Genomic DNA, 20,671 nt, shown 5'->3' with positions numbered 1-20,671 from the left:
GATCAAAGCCCACGCCCGTCCATCAGGCGTGCCACGCCCATCGGTCGCCTTGGCACGCCCGTTTGTCCCGCTTGGCACGCCCGACAAACGGGCGTGGGCTTGCCTATCTCCCAACTCGAATGCCTCAGACACCGTCCATCCTGGCCGGAGAAGCAAGCACTCGCCCCCAACAGGCTGCTCCTCCCATGGCGGCGCACAGAAGCAGTGGCCATCGGACTGAGGTACCGCGAGCTGTCGCCGGCGCCCCTGGAGAGCGAACGGCCCTACGCTGCACAGCGGGCTGCGGTCTTTGTTGTTCGGGGCGGACACAGCATTGGCCGAGCCTGTGCGCCCCGGCATATCCTCAGTCAGCGACGAGATGGCCGCGAACCGTTCGGACTGGGGCCGCTGGGCCCGGCTGGCACCAACATAGGCCGGCCGGCCGGACCGTGCCGGAGCCAGGGCCCGGCGACTCCGAGTTAGAGCGGGCAATACTGAGCACGCGTGCCCATTATTAACGCTCGCCCGGTGCGCAAAATGAGCTTTTCAATGTCCCAGGAGCACAGTGTCAGTGGACACCCGCGCCTGGGCGGCCCTGCTAGGAGAAGGTGAGTTTCGCCAAGATAGCTTGGCACCGCGGTTGACGACGATCAGCACGTTTCAAGCACGTTTTGATGTGTGCCAATCGGAGTCGACATGGTGTCGCGGACAAGTGACCGCCACGTAACCGTCATTGAGACGTTGCGGTCGCTGCCATAGGACGGGCGATAGGCTCCGCCGAGGGTCCCACGCCCGCCCACGCCACGCCCACGCCATCACGGGCGTGCACGCCCGTTGGCGCAGGCCCACGCCGTTTGGCCACGCCCATATGCGAAGTCTCTACCACCGTGCCAGGACTGCTCTGTAAGCAAGCCAGGGTGACAACTGCGCTTCACTTACTAAGAAGTTGATACATTGCACGACTTGGTCGGCGATTACCAGCTTGCTTGAAAAGAGCTCGCTGCCTTCATGAGAGACCGGAAGAAAAGATACGAATCAGTCACATCAGCATGCTGACGCCTTCATTCCCACGTGCTCGGCTCAGCTTCCGAGCAGCACATGATGCCGTTATGTAACCATTGCCTTTTGGCTCTCGCCACCACCGACGTGGATCTTCCCGCACCCGAAGGCGCAATGCTGCCCAATGAGCTCTTCCTCATTGTTCTGAGGCATGTCAGGACCTCAGAACTCCATTCTGCCGCCCTCGCATCCCGCAACCTGTGCCAGCTGGCACGCACCTTCCTGTTCTCCGACTTCCACTTCTGGCCGTACACGCTAAAGGACAACACTCTGACGCTCCCTGCCGACGACGCCGTACTTGGTATGACCAAGAAACTGGCCTTCTTCTCTGGACCTGCGATCGCGCCATTGGTGCAATTGCTCCATTTGAGCATGTCCGAAATGCGCACGAACTACACCCGACTCGCAGTGCTTGGCGGAGAATTCGATACATCGATCACCACGCACGCGCTCCGCGACCTTTTCTTTGCCCATCTGCACAAATTTACCTTGGTCAAGTTCGTTCGCGCAGACAAGATCATTTTCACGGTTCCGGCGCTTATGGCGCTGGCCCGGATGGCGAACCCTTTGGATCTAGAGCTATGGGAGTGCTCTCTAGGTGTTACCAGTAGCATTGCGTCCACACTCCCCAGGCTCTCTGTCACTCGCCTCGACCTCTCGAGGGGACACGATGTCGATCTATGGCTGGCATTACTTGACGCCAAGCAGCTCCTGGAATTTGAGGCGTTCAGCATGCGCGACTTCCCCCATTCCTCCCTCGGGCTTGAACCGTCCACTACGTTCCCCAACGTCTGGAGCTTGTCAATATTCATTTACTGGATCAATATCTCCCGAGGCCTCCACATCTTCCGTGCAATGTTCCCCGGCGTTACCACGCTGGAGATCCAAGAGGGAGATAGCCACCCTGGTGACTATGAAGTGGACATCCATCCCGTGTTTCCACACCTCAAAACATACTATGGTCCGTCCACTGCGCTCCCGCTGTTTATCGGAGGAACAATGTTGCGTGAGCTGAAGCTCAATTCCTGCGATATCTTCGACCTACGCCAGGCACTCCAAAGGTTGAACGTCCACTTCCCCCAAACGGTAACACGGTTCGAAGTCTGCATTGTCGAGCCCCCAATTCAAGATCTTGCGGCCATCTTCCCTTATTTTCCATCGCTAGAAACACTAGACTTGGAGCTTACCTTCTTTATGATCGACGACCCAGTCGTAGAAGAGGTGGGTTTATGCTGCCATCTTCCTGCTTATTCTTGCTGACATCGGCGCTCTAGGTTCTCCGGTTCTTCGCCACACTGTCGCCGCGCCTTCCCCGGACGCTGCGTAAGCTGTGCATCCAGTGCGATGACTCCGACGAGCCCGCCACAATCAACTTTGACATCCCCGCCCCACGCGTCATTCAATCGCAAATCCTAGCCCGTTGTCCTGATGTCGTCGAGGTACAACTTACGGCGCCATACTTCGCCCTCGGCTGGGATGCGACGCGTGGGTTCAGGATGGAGAGGACGGGATTCTGGGCTGAGGAGTGATTTTGATCGAAGAATCACAGCATACTTACTGCTGTGCACGATTCATACACAGATACAAATAACGCTAACCAACTAGAGTCTGGCTCAAGTTGACATGATTTAATCGATCACCTGTCACATCATATCGCATCTTGTCCTGAACCGTCATGGCTAGGCGACGCGAGCCTCGTGGTGCCCTCGACATACTGCCCCTGGAGCTCTGGGAGCTGGTCTTCAACGAGGACTTGCTTTCTCCAGAGGACCTGCTGCAGCCTGCCATTGCGTGCCGCACATTCAACGAGATATGCATCCGACTATTCCTCGTCCGCGAACAATGCCAACCACGGGTCTTTTTCGAGGAAACGGTGTCCTTGTACTCCTCAACTGTGCTCGCCATGTCGCGATACGTGTCTTCCGAGACATTTCCTGCACGGAAGATCCACTGCGACTTCAAGTTTGGCTGGTGGGATGAGTCGGATATGCTAGACCACCTCGGGGCGCTCCACGGTGCAGTGTCGCGCGCGCCTGCTCTGGAGGAGCTGAGTGTCACATTTCCACACGATATGCTGGGGAGAGGGCAGCGCATCTCCTTGGAAATGCCCCTGATCTCACGTGCGCTCTACGTGCTGCTGGCGGCCCTGACACGACGGATGGACGGGCCAGTCGTCGTCGTCGCTCAGAATGCGGTTCACACATGCATGCCGAACGACATTGTCCGCTGGCGCCTCCATCGATACCGGTACACCCCGTGTTGGCCCTGGACACGCGGAGAGAAACTCTCTCTCAACCCACCACCGCAAATACAAACCCGGCTCCACACGGGCCTCATCTTCAGCGTGTCGCCGCTGACGAATCTCTGCTCATTTACACTCCACCTGCTGCCCGAATCTCGCCTCAGCATCCTCGTGCTCAATCCGGAGGACATCCAGATGCTCCCTCTACGACACATCGCGCTGTTCTCCGCGCAGCGCTGGGAAGTCGTTCTTGCCCATCTGATACTGCGGAACCTGCGGGTTCTCCGCGTTAGTACCGGTGATGTGCCCGTGGCCCCCATGCTACAGTTCATTGAGAGGCACTGGTGGTTAAGATACTTTGAACCCTACCAGCCGTTAGGCGACCTGCACCCGCGACTAGCAACATACTTGTAGTAGATTATGTTCCACTTCCATATTGTGGTCCGTCCGAGGAGTGGAGAGAGAGAGCACTTTAAACAACTGAGAAATTGAAGTTAACATCTTCGAGGAAGTCGGACTTCCCTTGGAGTAGTAATAGACTTGGTGCTGTGCCGTTCCTGTTTCTAAGAAATAGGTAAATGACAAAACAGGTCTAAGTATTTTCCAAAATTTGACCACTGGCACTGGAAAATAAAAGTTGCTGAAAGTGAACTCAATATTGTTAAAGATCCGATGCCAAGAACCTACAAGCTATCACGCAGGACGCCGTAGAAGGGGTACAACTGGTGGAGAATCCGTTCTCCACCAGGTCCCTGGTCCTTATATACAGTCCATAGTACATCTGTCATATATGGCGGTCAAAGTGGGGAAGTATTAATTTTACACACACTTTGTGAAAATTTCAGTTTTCCGCAACATTTTGAACAAAAAGCTGTTTTCCGCAGCTTTACTGTACCAATTTATTCACTTCGGCGGTCACGCGTCACACCGGACCTCCGGCGCCGAAATATTTCAGCATGTCACAGCTTATTATTCAATTTTTTCGGCGGTCACACAGATTCCCAGGCAGTGCCGAAATTTTAATTTCGGCGCCGATGTCACGCGGTTTTTCGACGCCGAATTGAATAAATTGGTACAGTATTTCCCAAAATTGTCAGAAAGTTGCGGATCACACCCATTCCCAAAATCCGCGAAACATTTTCAAAAGTACATATTTTCCGCAACATTTATTTCTTGTAACACTTTTTGCGACTTTACCACGGCACAACATTTTCCTCCGGAACTCCGCCAGTGACTCGGGTGGTGCTGTCTGGTCAGCTGCGACCCGCTGGCAATAAGCGGTGGTTTTGTTCCAACTCAGCCAACCTCGCGCGGCAAGCTCACTGGCCACGGCGTTGCTCCGAGTGCCCATCTATGACCCCCCCGTTCCCCTCCAGCGCCATCTCAGATGACAAAAAGGCCGCCTTGCCGTTCTGGACTCGGAGCTGGGATACTCAGGAGCGTGTAACCAGGAAGCAACAGCCTCGTCCTCCGCCAGCGGCTCTCTTCTGCTTCAAAGACGAGAGGACCGCTTGCCCTCTCAAAGACGAATGCAGGAGAGAGAGAGAGAGGAGTGTGGCCACTGCGAACACGTCGTTGTTCTGGCCTCGGTCCTGCCTTCCGACTCGGCGGCCTCGGCTGGCCCAGTGGCAGTGGCCCCACCGGACCACGGTCGCAATACTCGCCAGTGCTCCCATGTCCCTGCTGACTTGCACTGCGGCCGCGCGGGCTCCCGGGCCGTCGCGAACACCGAATCCGATACCGGGGTCGGTGGGGGCCGGGCGGCCCACGGGGCGACGACTCGATGGTGAACCCTCCAGCGGCGGAGGCAGTTCCCGTATGTCCGGGCCCTGGACCAGCGCCAAATCGGGAGGACATCGACGACGCTGGGCAAGGTGGTGGGGACTTGAAGCAGATACTTAGTCGGAATGGCTGGTATTCAAGATAATGTTGTAGATTGATCAATGTTGCGGAAGAAAAATGTTGCGGGAAAAAATGTTCTTTGAAAATGTTTCGCGGATTTTGGGAATGGCTGTGATCCGCAACTATTTGTCAAGTTAAGAAAATAAAGTTGCGGAAAATGGTTTTTTGCTCAAAAAGTTGCGGAAAAGTGAAATTTTTACAAAGTGTATGGAAATTTAATACTTTCCCACTTTGACCGCCATAGTCATATGTTCATAACCGCCATGCGTGCTTGCTCGTCACATGCGCACCTCCATGCGCTAACAAATATACCCTATATGTGCCAGAGAAGCAGGGGCACCACTTTATGGGAGGTGGATCATACCCCTACCATTGAATATACTGCAATCTCTCAGACTTCCACAGGCCATACCATGGTGAACCCATCATTTTTGGAATAGATAACACTGATAATGCTACTGTGAGAGATCCATCATAGCTATGAGGTTGATTCAAGTGCTGGACAGGTCCATGGGAAGGTGTATACCATCCTATAATCAAGTCTTGGATCATACTTGAAATTATTTTCTGACCAGTTGTAATAGCGAAAACACTCTCTTCTGCTCTATAGGTACCTACCCTCTCTTTAGCTACCTTCTGTAACACATGCCATAACCCCAACCAATTTCAGTACAGGGTCCTAGTAGATATCCCAATACCCCAATACATGCATCTCAATGTCCAATACTCAGTCTATAGACCCCACTATTCATGTAAACTAGTTTTGCATCTAACCTGCAGTTGAATTTCTGCCTGATTTCACCATCCAGGTATGTACAATCATCAATCAGAGTAGGTGGGTATGTGTATATACCTCATTGACTGAACTTGGCTTATTTTGATCCACAATCAACTAGCAGATCATGGCTATATTGTTAATATCTTGTGATATAGCAGTAATATGTAGAATGGAGAATAACAAGAGATTTCACGGATAAAACATCATGGGAGGCATAACATCTCTCAGGCACCTGTTAATCCCAATTATCCCTTCAAATTAGAATGGACAACCCACCTGGGCGTCCATTCTAATTTGAAGTGATGATCTCCAAGTCCCTATGCTGCAGTAAAGGGTACAATAAAACTGCAGTAAAGTTGCAATATGTTAGACAAATTTTTGACCAAGTTATATTTGCTGCTCTATTGGGACTAGGTGCCATCACCCGATCAGACTTGCCAAAAAAGGAAATTTTACTCGGACCCATATACCAGAAGAAGCCAACTCATAACAGCATATACTCAGATCAAGATGCCATCACAGATCAGAGTCCGATCAGACTTGCCAAAAAAGGAAATTTTACTCGGACCCATATACAAGAAGACAACTCATAACAGAATACTCTCAGATCAGCTCAGATCACAACCGCCAAAAAAGGTATTGTTAAGCAATAGTGCATAGAGATTGTCCAAAACTAACTATTAGTATGAAAAGAGAATTAATGAGGCCAAACTATACTGTATGTGAAAGACTTGTAGCAGAATAGTGAAATGGAGAGAAAAGTCTAAGTCCGACTGATGCTAATCACGATGGCCAGGGGGTCCCTGGCCCTTCTTGCCCTTGACAAATCCCTTGGCGACAGCATCATCCACCTTTGATTTCCCAAATGCTGGACGCGGACGCGGACGTGGACGGGATGGTGAACCAGCCCCTGAGCTCCCTTGCTGCATTTGATGCTGTAGACGCTTCAAAGCCTTGCCCCCATCATCGCGGTGGGGCTCATTCTCCTTGTCGTGGTCGACGCGCATCTTCTTACGGCCTCGGTGTTCATCATCATCCCCTGTTACCCGTTTACGCTTCTTGGCGGCAGGTTGTGCAGCCTGCTTGTCCGTTTGTTGTTGCTTGCGTCGAGATGATTTCTTCTGATGTTGCGGGGTTGCTTTTGCTGCCGAACGCGCCGCCGCTGCCCGCGAAAGGGCAGTCAACATCTTGCGTCTCTGCTCAGTAGTCGACTGCCGTGATTCATTGCTACCCTCCGGCTCGCTCCCTTCGCCCTCGCTCCCTTCACGCTCAGCGCTTGAGTGGTCGTCTGAGTCTTGCTCCATCTCGTCGTCCTCGTCGTCGTTGTAGCCACCCACATCTTTGCGCTTCTTTGTCGAAGTCCGATTACGAGCGACTCCCTTGTCGGCACGGGTCTTGCGGGCCTTTGGAACAGGCAGATTGCCTTTCTTCTGGAGTTTCTTCAACCGCTTTAACTCTTTCTCCACCCCATCGTCAGTCAGTCTTTCCCACCGGCAGGATTTGTCCTTCAATGCGCGATAAATGGTGCGAGTGTCGGCATTGTTTTGGAGAGACATGCGTCGAAATGGGGTATCCTCCGGCCAGCGTAGTGCCACGTTGTGGACGGCGACCACCTTCTCTGCGTAATTGTCGAAGACCATTCGTACTCGCTTGCCCACAATTTCCTCTAGTAACACATAAGCGACGAAGCACAGATGAATGCATACAATAACTTACCCAATTGCGTTTGGATCATCGCGGCAGCGTCGATCCTCATTTGGGGACGCTGGGAGCGGCCATATTGCCTGTATCTAAAGTCAGTACAGTGCAGGAAGTAGAATGATGACCAACCGTTACGCTTTCCGACAGCCCATAGCTCCAGTAGTGCTGACAATTGCGCCGGATCTTTATGAAAGGTTTCGAGGAAGAAGTTGAGAGCGCCAGCGTCGACAACGGCGGGAGCCATTGTGTCGTTGAGATGACCGCGGGTGAAGAACGCTGCTCCAAGAATTCCAGTGCGCTGATTGAGGGCTGTCATCTGACGAGAATGCATGAGCAGATGCTTGAGGCTAGAACGCGGAGACAGTACCTCAGCTGTGATGTTCTTGATCTCGTTAACACCATCCACACTTGCGGATTTGTTGTCGGCGCGTACTCCTACTTTCCGGACTTCGCGTTGCGCCTCTATAGCCTGAATGCACTCCTCCAGCTCCTCGGGGGTGATGTCTTCCGCAAAGAGAAGGGTCGCTCGCAACCATGGCATGGACATCTTTCAGCTTGTATTTGCTGCCGCTAGGACGACCTAACATGTTGTAGTGAGTAATATATTTTGTGGAAAGTAAAGGGAAACATACCGTCGTTGAGCTTCGCCATGATACACCACATTCGTGCGTTTTGGACACTGACTCTGCGGGGATTCTTGATACGCTGGGAGGCGTTGGTGACACGTCGAATGATTTCGGTGGTCGACACATCGTAATCTTTTGCCAGTTGCGGAATGGCCTTGCGAACCGGTTCCAGCAACTTGTGGATCGCGTCTGCGAGATCTTTTGCTTTCTTCATCTTGACTTCACGACGAGCACGCTGATTGGCGCGGAAGTTCGCCCCCTTCTTGATTCGTTTATAGGGACGGGATGGGATGACTGGACGCTGCGGGTTTCGACTCGCATGGGTGCTGAGAATTCGATCCACTGGAGAGGGACCTTCGTCGGTCCACTCTGGATTTTCGTCGTCCTCAGGAAGGTCTTGCATATTGTGGAGCATAGTGGAAGCTAGAAGTCGTATTAGTATGGCCAGCCTGAGGCACAACGCAGACTCACCTTGGTGACTGGAGGGGAAGGAAAGCAAGCCCGCGGCTACGTAATCAGGGTCCGTGCAGTGTCTGTGCACGGGCCGTAAATGTTTCACACTTCACCTTCACAAGGATTGTGGTCGGTATATCACAGAAGGTCAATGGATTTACGAAAGTGCTAAATGGGTGACGAGTCTACACTGCCTTCGGCGTCTTCGATGCCACGACTATACAGGCGTTGCTGAAGGGTTTGCCGATTGTGGAGCTCGATTCTCCCGCTGTCGAGCTCGTCCAAAGCCGCTGCACTGGAGAAAGGCGTCAGTAGCTGCTCTGTTGCTCAGCTTGGAGGAGACTTACTGGTCACGATAGACATGGCCAGTTATTGAATTGTACGCAAAGATCGTCTCTCGTGGGCCTTTCTTTGTGGCTGGGGCTTGAGAAGATGTCGAGGCCGGAGGATTGGGTGACGTAGAAGGCGTTTCTGGACCGTCCCAGGCAGGGGTACTCGTTGTTGTCGACGGCGCTCTCTGAATAGAGGAGATAGAACCAATAAAATGTTGTTGTTGGCCACCCAAAGCTGAGATCGACTCCCCAACTTGCATTTGTGTGCTCAATTGTGTGCTCGCAATGCTGGAAGGCTGGAGATGGAGGCTCGAAAGAAGAATTTTTTCGAATTTGGCGAATTGCGACATGGGAAGCAAAAAACGTGCACCCGGGGGGAGATCTCCCACACCCAATGCTCGTCGCTTTGCAGTGACATGGACCGATGCTGTTGTGGGGAGTTGGGGTGTAGTAGGCAAGATAGAACCTGTCGGCAGCGGTGGAAGGGACTCATGAAGTCCAGTGCTTGGATTGTCGTGATCCAAAGCACACAAGATGTTCCAGCGAGACTTGACACCAGCCCAGGTTGCATGGCCAGTGATATTGTCACGGCTAGCGCCAGGTGCGCTCAAGGCGGCGCTGCTGAAAACGTTATGAAAATGAGTATAAGTGTTGTGAAAAAAAGACTGCCACACACAATATAGAAAACGCTCCAACACGCGGAACGACCCAATAATACAGCTTGTCCGATTCCTCGTGATGCTTGAAGGACACCCAATTCGTGCTGGTGAAGAGAGGTGGATGGCAGAAGTCGCTCTCCATAATCTCGTCGTAAGAGACAAGCCCGTCACAGCATCAATTTGTCCTCGTTGATAGTTCCTCGTCGATATTCACAACTAGACAAGCAGTTGGGTATTAAATTCAGACTGAGATAGATCGTAGGTAGTACAGCCGATATATTTTACGTGCCAAAAATATCAGATGGCGTTCGTAGATGTACGATTCGGGTGTTCCAGTGTCATATAGCAACTCCAGCTTTTTTAGGTTTGCCCAATCTTCCTTTACCAGAGCCTGAACCAAGTCGCGAAGCTTATCCATGAGAGGTGACTTCTTAAGATGGCCCAGCTCGCCGCGTAGCCGCTCCTCGAAGGCTTCCTCTCGATGTTTCAGCAGTCCGTCGACAGCACAACAAAGATATGTCAAGCTGTAGTTTTCGCTCCTCTCGATGGCAGAAGAGTCGAAAGGTGGGAGTGCCAGCCAATGGGCCAAGTAGCTACCGTCGAAATTGTTTTCTTGTGCGTCATAGAATATATAGTGCTCGCTATGAAGATTTGCGCAGGCCCAATCTTCGATAAGATCGGGGAGAACAAGGCGGGGGATGTGACGTTTTGCAATCTTGCGTTTGTGCTTCAAATTCTGTTGTCGTGCGGAAGCACGAACAACTAGTCCACTAGCAAGCTTCAGATTAATCAACGAGAGATAGTACAACATACCGTGGGCTGCGCTCATATCGTTGTCGGGCTAGATGACGAGCTGCTCGCTGTTGTTCAGGGGTATGATATTTGCGATGGCGGCCCATCGAGAGCAGAAAAGAGAAGTTGGTTGTGTGACCAGAAACTTGTAAAGCACAAATCAATCATGTTAGACGGTAAGAGACTGTAAGGAAAGTGTGTATCGAAGCTTCGCAAAGGGATAAGAGGACTCGGGCAGTATGTTTCAATACATACCTTGAATTTTGAGAGCAATGGAGGTCATGAGCTTGCAGAAGAGCGAAAGAAAGTGAGTCCGATTTTTATTTCTCTCGTGTAGGGTTAGGGTTAGGCGACCGATGCGTCAAGACTTCAGCCTGCAGCCCAAGGCCACAGGCATGGATAGATCGAAAACGGACAGAATAGGTAAGGAGGTGGAGGAATAGGTATGTAGAGAGGCCATCTTGAGAAAAAAAAAAGATAGGTAGAGAGTCCATTGAGCATTCCGCGCTGAGAAAAAAGAAAGATAGGTAGAAAGTCCATTGAGCATTCCGCGCTCCAGGTATCGAAAGTAAAGCATAAGGATGAGGTCTGCGAACACAGCCTGTAGAATGCGCGCGCGTGTGTAATGTGGGTGTAGAAGTGTGATGCAGCAGGTGGGTAAATAGCGTATAGTGCCGGCTATCGATTGTCGACAGCATTGTCGATCGTCAATGGTGTCGATTCGGAGACATGGGCCATACTACAGATGTATAAGTAATGGGATTGCTTTCAAGACCGCAATGACGCACCATGATAAGTTGAGGCTGAGAAGTGTAGACAGCAATTTGACGAACAGCAAGATTCAGTCAAGTCCGTCAAGTCCAGTCCTGCATTTGGAAGCTGAAGGCAGTGTCAGCGCAGTCCGATGCATGTACGGATACTCCTACCTTGAACCCGTAGGAGAACAAGGAACATGTGTGGTTGCTGGACGAGCAGGATGACGGAGAGAGTGAGGAAGAGGCATGAGTCATCAAGTGACAGGCGGTCACACACCCTCACGCTCAGCAGAAATGTACAAGTCGAAGGCTCGCTCAGCCCGACTGACAGTGCTCGGGACATTGGGTGCTACACCAGGCTTATTCTCGCCACTGACAACTCAGCGGAGAGTTCTAAACGCTGCAGCAGTCAAGAAGTACCGCATCGATTCAGCGCAAGCTCTGGAAAATGATATGGCAGGTACAGTCCGTTGTCAATGTCGATATCCTGTGTCTAAACAAGTGCAGTTATGAGCAATGAAGCTCTCGATACACTGCATGCACTTCAGAACCTGGCACAAGACGATGACTTCGACCCTTCGGACTTGCTTGGACGTGAAAACATCATCACTCTGAGTGGAGTGCTGGACGGGACCCACCAGGCAGAGATAAGTAATGCAGGTGGGGAGTTTGAGGGAATTGAAGAGTCGTTGAAGCAGGCGGAACAAGTCATTCGGTGCGTTTGCTCACTTTTTTCTTGAAACTTTCTGAATGTAAGCGTCTAGACCGCACTATCGAGACTGGCGAACTCGTCGTGAGCGTACTCAAAGACGAGTTGACGCCTTCGAAATACAAATGAGCAGCATGCTCAGGGCCTACTACCGGTGTTGTGCTGGTGACAAGTCTGCCGTCCCGCCTGCAGATACACCCGATGCCGACCTTTACCCGGTAACGATTGTGGGTATGTTTGGTATGTCCTTCTCTTTCAATCCGCGTTCCTACTAAAGTTATCATTTTGCAGAGACCAAGCCCCTTCAAGAAGTCTGGCTCGACCCGACTGCTGGCGGCATTGCGTCGGCACTCATCGCCCAAGGACTCATTCCTTGTGCTCCCTGGGCCCCCAACCTTGTTTTCACCCTTCAAGTCATGGAGTTTTACCGCGTTGCTCATGCGCGCTGTCCCCAATACACTGTACATGCCTTCGTTCGGACGTTGAGCGACATTCATAAGGTGTGTGTTTTTTGTCTTGTCTTTGCTGCTCAATTAGCTGATCGTGCTTTAGCTACCACATCAGCCATATCTACTCCAGCAGTTTTCCATCGCATACGACCTGTTGCTCGACTTACGCCGCCGCGCTGAAACACAAGTTCTCTCGATACTGGGCCGCGACAATGGGCCCTGGCGGTCAAAAATGTTTGCCCAGCATGTACATACAAGCTCAGCAATGAGCCCCAACTGCAATTCGGGATGATGTTCGCCATGGACGGCAATAACTCCCTCAAGCGGGTAGCGCGCAGGGAGTTAATCGATGATGGGGACCGTCTACAAAGCAGAGAACGAACGGATAATCGGAATGCGAGTAACGGGTACTACATCTCTCGAAAAGGTCAATGAATTTGCGAAGACACCATCGGGACGAATACTGACAACGGACGGCAAGGTTGGCTTATTCGTTTGCGACCTTGGGGTCTACTAATTTTGTTTTCATAGGCAAATAACAATCCATGCGGCGAACGATGGAAGAACATCAAGAACGACGTGACCTCCAAAATGTGGGGGATGTTCGATGAGACAGGAATTTTTCTCACTCTGTGCCGCCACGGTTTTGTCATCCTCGCCGCCGACATGGTTCAGAGCGGCGAACTGTAAAGTGTTTTCCAATTCCAATATCTTGGACTCATGCTAACGGAACAACAGGTCAAAATATGCACTCTCCATTGTCAATGCCATCATTCGACTTATCGACGACGACGATATGGTGGCCGGTTCCGATGTAGCATGTAACCTCGACAAGACCATTGGGAACAGCACCTTTGGAGATCTGGCCGCGGAGAAGCGGTTGCGCTGTCTGGTGGGGTCCTTCCACGGACATGCGCACAACAGATTTTGCCAGCTTTCGTATTTGTCAAGCTATGTCGAGGGCTTGGGGCTCGAAGATCTCGAGGGCTTAGAGCGCTTCTTTTCGCCAAATGCTCCTTGCCCGTTCATGTCGTAATGCAAGTGCCTTCCACCGACAGCAAGAAATCACGACCTACTTCAAGCATGTCGACACCTTCGACACGTATGCCAATCTCGGTAAGCTGCCTTTTCATTCCTTTTCATTTGTTAATCTATTCCCATAGGCAAGTTTCTCTGCGACAACTATACCCAGGCCCTCAAAATCCTCGCCGACGAACATGGTGTTCAAGCTCTTATGGAAGACGAAGGGATCACTGCAGAAGACTTCCATCTTGCCTTGAAGGAGGAGAAAGAGTACCTCGTGGCATTGAAAGACGGTCTCAAACCAACCGAAACTGGCCCGACACGCTACGTTCGAGCACTCAAGAAGCTCGAGTCATCAACGCAAGTCTTTTCTTTATGGCTCATCAAGATATTGATCTGTTTAGTTCTAACTTGAATGCCTGTCGAGCGCTGCTCGACGAGCTCGTTCGGATGATGCCGCTTATGTACCTGGACGACCTAAGGCGGAAATCGAGGCTCGACAAGCCGAAGAGCGGTTTGAGCACGATCGGAAAACGGTGATGGAAATAGAGTTGGAGCTGAGCATTGAGGAGCGATGGAAGCCGGAGGATATGCAATATCGGGAGGCAGAGAAGGAGATGGCAAAACTGCAGCATAATCAAGCACTTGATAGGCTGGAGCTTTTGATCGTCCAGCGCTTGCTCGAGTTGACAAAGATGAACCAGTCGGGGCTTGGTATGTGGCTGTTATCGATGGGCGGATTGTGGCTGACAGTCTTGACAGCATATAAGATGCGAACCCATCTGGCGAAGGCCCTTCAAACTAGGTCACGAACAATTCGGCGGGGCGATTGAAACCTACAACCAGCTGGCGCCGCTGCAAGACCCACCAAAAGCCCAAGTTGCGTGGACGGATGTTGCGACCACATCATTTCTCACCGACTTCGACCTGCTTCGAGATAGCACAAGTGCTGTACAGCATCAGCGATGGGCCCGACCTGTATACCGTGAACTTATGCATCGATATTTCAAAATAGAGAGGGCGCGGGAGGAAATTAAACGGCTTAATATGGAGATATGTCGAGTTCTGACATGGATGCGAGATGAGGTGGCGTTCCTGCAGGAAAAGGAGAGAGAGCTTGAAACCCCGTTGGGCAAGACATCGGAACAAGTTTTCGAGGACGGTCTCCTAGCGGTACAGCTTGCCGAGTATATATCTCAGCGACACCGTTTTGATGACATGCATCGTCAGCGCCTGAGAAGCTGGCAATGTGTGAAGGATTCACCGGATCGTTAGAGCCAGGGACTGCCCTTCGACGACTTGCCGACACAATGATGATGGAGGTGGATTATATTGATGTTAGGGTGAGCCATGATGAGGTGGTCAATGGTGAACAGCGCAAGTTGGTGGACAATGTCGATGATGAAGCTGACTTAGAAGATGAAGGTGATGATGCTTACGACGAATACATAGCCGAGATAGCCTATAGCTTGGCAGCAATTGGTACTGATGAGGAGGAACAAGAAGTGTAATATAATCTAGAGTCTTCGGGTTGATGCTTTTGTTCTGTAAAATTTCCTTTTTTGGTAGTTGTGATCTGATCTGATCTGAGTATATGTATGAGTTGGCTTCTTCTGGTATATGGGTCCGAGTAAAATTTCCTTTTTTGGCAAGTCTGATCGGGTGATGGCACCTAGTCCCAATAGAGCAGCAAATATAACTTGGTCAAAAATTTGTCTAAAATATTGCAACTTTACTGCAGTTTTATTGTACCCTTTACTGCAGCATAGGGACTTGGAGATCATCACTTCAAATTAGAATGGACGCCCAGGTGGGTTGTCCATTCTAATTTGAAGGGATAATTGGGATTAACAGGTGCTCTCAGGGAAACCCCTCTTCTACTTTATACCTTCATCTCATTGGAGATTCCTTATCTCTGAGTAAGTTATTGGGAGATTGAAATAATAGGATATGAGCCATATAGACAGGTATATAGGGTGCCTAAAAATATGGGTGGCTTGTAGGGCTATCAGGAATGTCCATCTGTAGCTGGCTTGTGCTGGCACAACTATTCAGCTGCTACTATACAGGCGTATACGGGTTTTTTTTTTAAAAAGATCACTTGTAATTAGAATATTAACATTTTTAAAAAACATCAGTAATTTACAAGTCTTCCCCTCATTTTAATAAAATCCACGCTGTCAAACTCTGTATCTTTCTTGGCACCTTGGCATCAACAATTTTTTTCATCTTTTTTAGCCTTTCCCCTACTCAGTATTTTCCCCATACTTAAGGAATTTTCCACACGTCAGGTCTGGGGCCTTATAGCTACCACACTGCCCACCCTGACAAGGCTTTTTAACCTTTTAAACCTTTTTTTGATCTCTCATTTCCCTATGTAAAACCCGCCTTTTGGCAGGGGCATAAATTAGAGGCATTTTTTAAAAACATTAACACTGGCAATGAGAAGGCTTTTTTAAAAAAAACCCCGTGTACAGGTGTACTATACATCACTTAATGAAAGTTATTCATATAGTCAAAATAGAGAACTGTCATTTTGTGACGATTTGTGACATTCTCTGACGATTGTACTATTAAATGGTGAAATTTTCTTTTTTTGGAAATCTGATATACTTGTCACTCTATACAACTGTGAAAAGGTATTGCGCAGCCACTGAAACATCAGTTTCAATGCCTATCAATAAAATTTCCTTCTGGGACTATGTGTCACACATGTCACATAACAGGACTTCTGGGGACTTGGTCATTGTATTATTCACCTTTATTCACCCCTTACATACTAGACTTGGTATGAATTTTGCCTTAGAGCTCAACTTTATTCACCCCTCTCATTATTCACCTCAGGGGATGTTCTGAAAATACTGAGCCTTGTCAATGGTACCCCGGCGGGTTACCACTGATAACTCACAGTGTTTTGTGGGCTAAACAGGTGCTGCAGAGGGGACGATCGTACATCCCCTTGCGGGCCAGGCGCTACTCCTAACCTCCTAGCACTCCTTCCCAGTCCCCTGGTGTTGAGTTGGGCTCGGCAACGGCTCAACGTGTTGTTCTCGGTCACATGCTTCCCATGTGTGCGTTCCTCCTACCTGCTTGTCAGACTGCGGGTCGGGCCGTGCAAGGACCTCTCCTAAGAACGCGCACCCGGAACAGAACAGACAGATAATCGGGCCCGCAGGTACGGCGGGCGGGGTAGATCGAAGCAGAAAGGGCCCGTGAACTCGGTCCCTTGCCGTGGTCGGTGGTCGAAGGTTCGAATCCGGGTCGTGTCGGGCCCGATGAGTCGATAACGTCTCCTTGCACGGAGTAAGGTAGTTCTTCAGACGATCTAAGTGATAGAGTACAGGGTACACTATCGCGCCTTATATACGTGGGCCTGCAAAGGGGGTGATCGGACACCCTGGCCTCTCCCCCTCCTCCTCGCTCCTGTTCCTGGCCGCAGAGGGGACGATCATACATCCCTTGCGGGCCAGGCGCTACTCCTAACCTCCTAGCACTCCTCCCCAGTCCCCTTGTGTCGAGTTGGGCTCGGCGACGGCTCGACGCGTCGTCCTCGGTCACGTGCTTCCCACGTGTGCGTTCCTCCTACTGGGGTGCATGTTCCCCGTCATCACGTGCTGCGTGCTACGGGCCCACGATGGCCCGACACCAGCGCCGGAGCGGACGGGCCGGGTCTTATCCGTGACACTGCTCTCATGACTGCCTTCTACGACGTGGACAACTACCGGACATCAAACCAATTTCGATGGATTTGTCGCATCGGGGAAGCCTTCGCAATAAATGATATTAATTGTGTTGCAACGAGACAGCCATTGGATTGCACTTGTGATTGACGTGCCAGAGAAGACCATATTTGTTGGCAACTCACTGCCAATGAAGCTGCTCGAACACATTCATGAGCTGTACGACTGGTGGATTCAAGAGCATCTCGGTGAGTTGTTCGAGTGGTGGGAAATGGAAATCCCTTGACAACTAAATGACCACCCCTGCAGCATTTTTGCTTACTGCTCCATCGCCCGCTTTCTCCACCCCACCCGCTTCGACTATGGCCTATGAGCGCCTCAGGATGTTACTGCAGGTTGTTGGTCGTCACCAACTTGCCTTGGAGCAGGTGTGTAACCATATTTCAGAATTCCCCACTGCATAACAGAAGTCCCTTAGTAACGACTACAGGGCTGAAGCTGCTCAGAAGGTCAAATATTTTCCCTTCTATCACAATCTCACTAACTTGTTCGAGGACGAGGCCAACGACTTTAAATTTACTTTCCAGCTTGAGGTCTCGATGCCCAGCTCCACTGGATCAGATGAAGACGATTATGGAAGCAATTCAGCACACAAAGATGGCAATGGACTTGGCAACCCAAACAACGTTGACGAGGATGTCTATATGTCTGAGCCAGGAAGCGACATTGAAATTGAACAACCAACAGCACCTACTTCTTCATTGGAGTGAGCATTCGGGCAACAAACGACAATAACGCCCCACAGGAGCCCTTAGAAGAAGAAGATTCTAGCATGATGACGAGTCCCAGCACACGCGAGCCCGACCGAAAATTGTTTCTGCCCTCAAGCAGGCTGTTTCTGACTACAACAACATTGACAGTGATGGCCTAGACTCCTTGCTGCTACTCCATCTGCTCAAGCCTAGGAATCTAACGAAGGATGAGAAGGCGGTGGTGATATATGCGGAGCAGGGGGAACAACGTTGAGAGATGGCTGAGGCGAGGGCAATCAAGGCAAGGAGGGAGAAAGCAGAAGCAGACCAGCTGTGGAAAGACAATCAAAATGAGCGTTAGCGATGTTCACGAGCGAAGTGAAAGGCGGTGCAGGAAGCTCACAATCCCAAGGGACTCAAGCGGCAGCGCGTAAGTCAACTTATTGTTCCCAGTTCCGCAACTTCCTGAATTAGGTTGTTACTATGAAAACAGGGAAGGGACCAACGGGGCGAGATTGCAGATGGCTCACGGCCACAGCAAGCAATCGTTGACGCCTACAAGGCCAAAACTCGTAAGTCGTGCGGCCGGAAGCAAAAAAATCGCTCGCAAGCGTGTTGGATGGAATGTGGCATCCATAGTGGTGGATTTGCAGAAGTACAACTACAACTTCTTCTAATATCTGATGCGTCAGATGGTCGCTGGTTGGATTGAACTTCATCAGGGCTTTAATCGGTGGAAGTCATCTGTTTTAGAGGCGGCTGCAAAGCAAGCCCACACCCCGGGTCATTCCAAAGGAAGTAGTCGAGGAGTCTTGGTGCATTACTCAATACATTTTGAAAGGTTCACTCAATTCTGGCCAGGGCACCTATGAAGATATTGTGATCGAAACAGCATCTCAGCTTACGGCCATATGTGACTCAGGTGGTCCTGTTTCGACCCTCACGGCCCGCGGAATCATCACCGCCATCATCAATGACCTGCATCCAGAGATTTTTGAACACCGTTTCAAAGACAGCTCGAATGCTAGCATGGGATGGATCTGGGAGAGCTTCAAGGCTATCAATCGTCGAGATCTCATTCTCCAGGTTAATACACTGGAAAAGTGAACTAATAGAGGAGTTCAATCAAGAACTCAACCCTATTAATCTACTAATCCACTATTTGTTTGTGTATGTGTGTGTGTTTGGGGGTTCGAGTTGCAGGAAACAACTAACGGATTCAGAATATCCAAATATAGCAATAGAATCTGCTTATTGAGAGCTTTCTACAGATCACTTTCTACTGTTGTGATGAAACACAGAAGAAGGAACAATTAAGCTCGACCTCCAAAGTGCTTCAGAAAATGAACAAGAGAATGTATCTGCTCTTGACACAAGATACTAACTCAAATATGCAAACAAACTTGCTTCCTGGCCACTTGTTTTCTGTAAACAAGATCCCTTGCTTCCTTGTCCTTGCACTTACACTTAACCTGACCTAACTTGACTGCTGCCTTGCTTCCTAGTTACCTGGTTGTCACACTTGTGACCTAGCTGCCTTGCTTACTTGCTAAATATGGTTATAAGTGGGGTGGGATTCTCTAATCTATGTACTACAATTGAGCTCCTTATGTACTACTCAGAATTTAATTATGTAATGTGACAATTAAACCAATCATGTGACAAAAGAAGGACCATGACTCAGTTGGAGTCAGTATGACTCAGTTTGAGTCATTGTGGCTGTGCATTCTACAATATTGTGGACAATCAATCTTCTATATTGGGATGTTCTATTCCCACAACCTATGGTTCAGGTCTAGGCCGGAATTCTGTGGCTGTGCTGCCAGAGCGGTCCAGAACTGGTATTTTTTAGCCTTTCTGGGTACATCTAGGTCTCTAGACTTATCTAGACTCATCCAATCCTGCTATAACTCTGGAATGTCCTCAAGTATTGAGAGCATTCAAATTATAATATTTGCTCTATTTGATCAGTTTCTAGATGTGCTCCATTTACAAGCTCATCAAGGTAAAGCCGCTTTGCTTTGTTATCAGAGGGGAAGCTGATTTGTTCAGGCATGGTCAATGTGCAAAGTTCGCGGCGGAAAGGATCTTTCATTCACATCTTGGGACACCAATAAACGTCTAATCAAACTCAGGAAGGAGAAACCAGACATCTGGAATGCTTTTGAGACGAAAACAGCCTGCGACTACCGTCCTAGCGATGACGAGCATGTCACTGAAAATGAACCAACTGCCTACGATGACTCCGAACTAGGAGGCGACGACTCTGAAGTCCCTACAGCTGAGGTGATTCATGATACCGTCTTCAAGAAGCACGACCAGCGAAGGAAGCAACTTGTTGACGACAAGGAGGTGGAGGGTTTGGTGACGATGAATGCAGCTGAGGATGACAATGCCGACTTCCCCATCATTTCTGTGCCAATGGAGCTGGGGCAAGGTAAACGGGAACGGAAATCAAACACCTTATATAACTCACAGGCGTTCTGGCGACACACTAACAATCGTGGACGGGATCTTCCTCTTCCCAAATTAGAGTAGCAGTTTTATAGCCAATAAGGAGTATGAATCATGTTCTTGATAGCTGGGCGGCCGCAGAAAAAATTACATATTTTTGAAGCATTCAGAGCAAAATTCGTGACCGTTTGAACAATTCAGCGGAGGACTCTGTGACCGGTGACAGGCAGAAATATTTTGGCAAAAAAATCAGTTGTGACATGCAGAATTGAACGAAATGGTACAGTACTACTGAAACTGATTTCTACTATAGTAGTAGCAATGTA

The 20,671-nt window shown here is 50.0% G+C and overlaps 1 protein-coding gene across 1 annotated transcript; it reads left to right on the top strand.

The window, feature by feature from the left end:
* Positions 1 to 1,080: 1,080 nt before the first annotated feature.
* MIND_00573800 (uncharacterized protein) lies at positions 1,081 to 2,567 on the top strand (the record flags this gene model as incomplete). The annotated part of the gene is made up of 2 exons (XM_037362501.1): positions 1,081 to 2,259; positions 2,313 to 2,567. The coding sequence occupies 2 exons, from the start codon at positions 1,081 to 1,083 to the stop codon at positions 2,565 to 2,567; spliced, it is 1,434 nt and encodes a 477-aa protein (XP_037220422.1).
* Between the last annotated feature and the right edge of the window lie 18,104 nt (positions 2,568 to 20,671).

This window comes from Mycena indigotica (assembly GCF_014461135.1).
Source record: "Mycena indigotica strain 171206Taipei chromosome Unknown Mind.scaff0005, whole genome shotgun sequence".
NCBI classification, from domain to species: Eukaryota; Fungi; Basidiomycota; class Agaricomycetes; order Agaricales; family Mycenaceae; genus Mycena; species Mycena indigotica.
The sequence above is the reverse complement of the archived record's forward strand: the minus strand, read 5'-3'. Positions and strand labels throughout refer to the sequence as shown.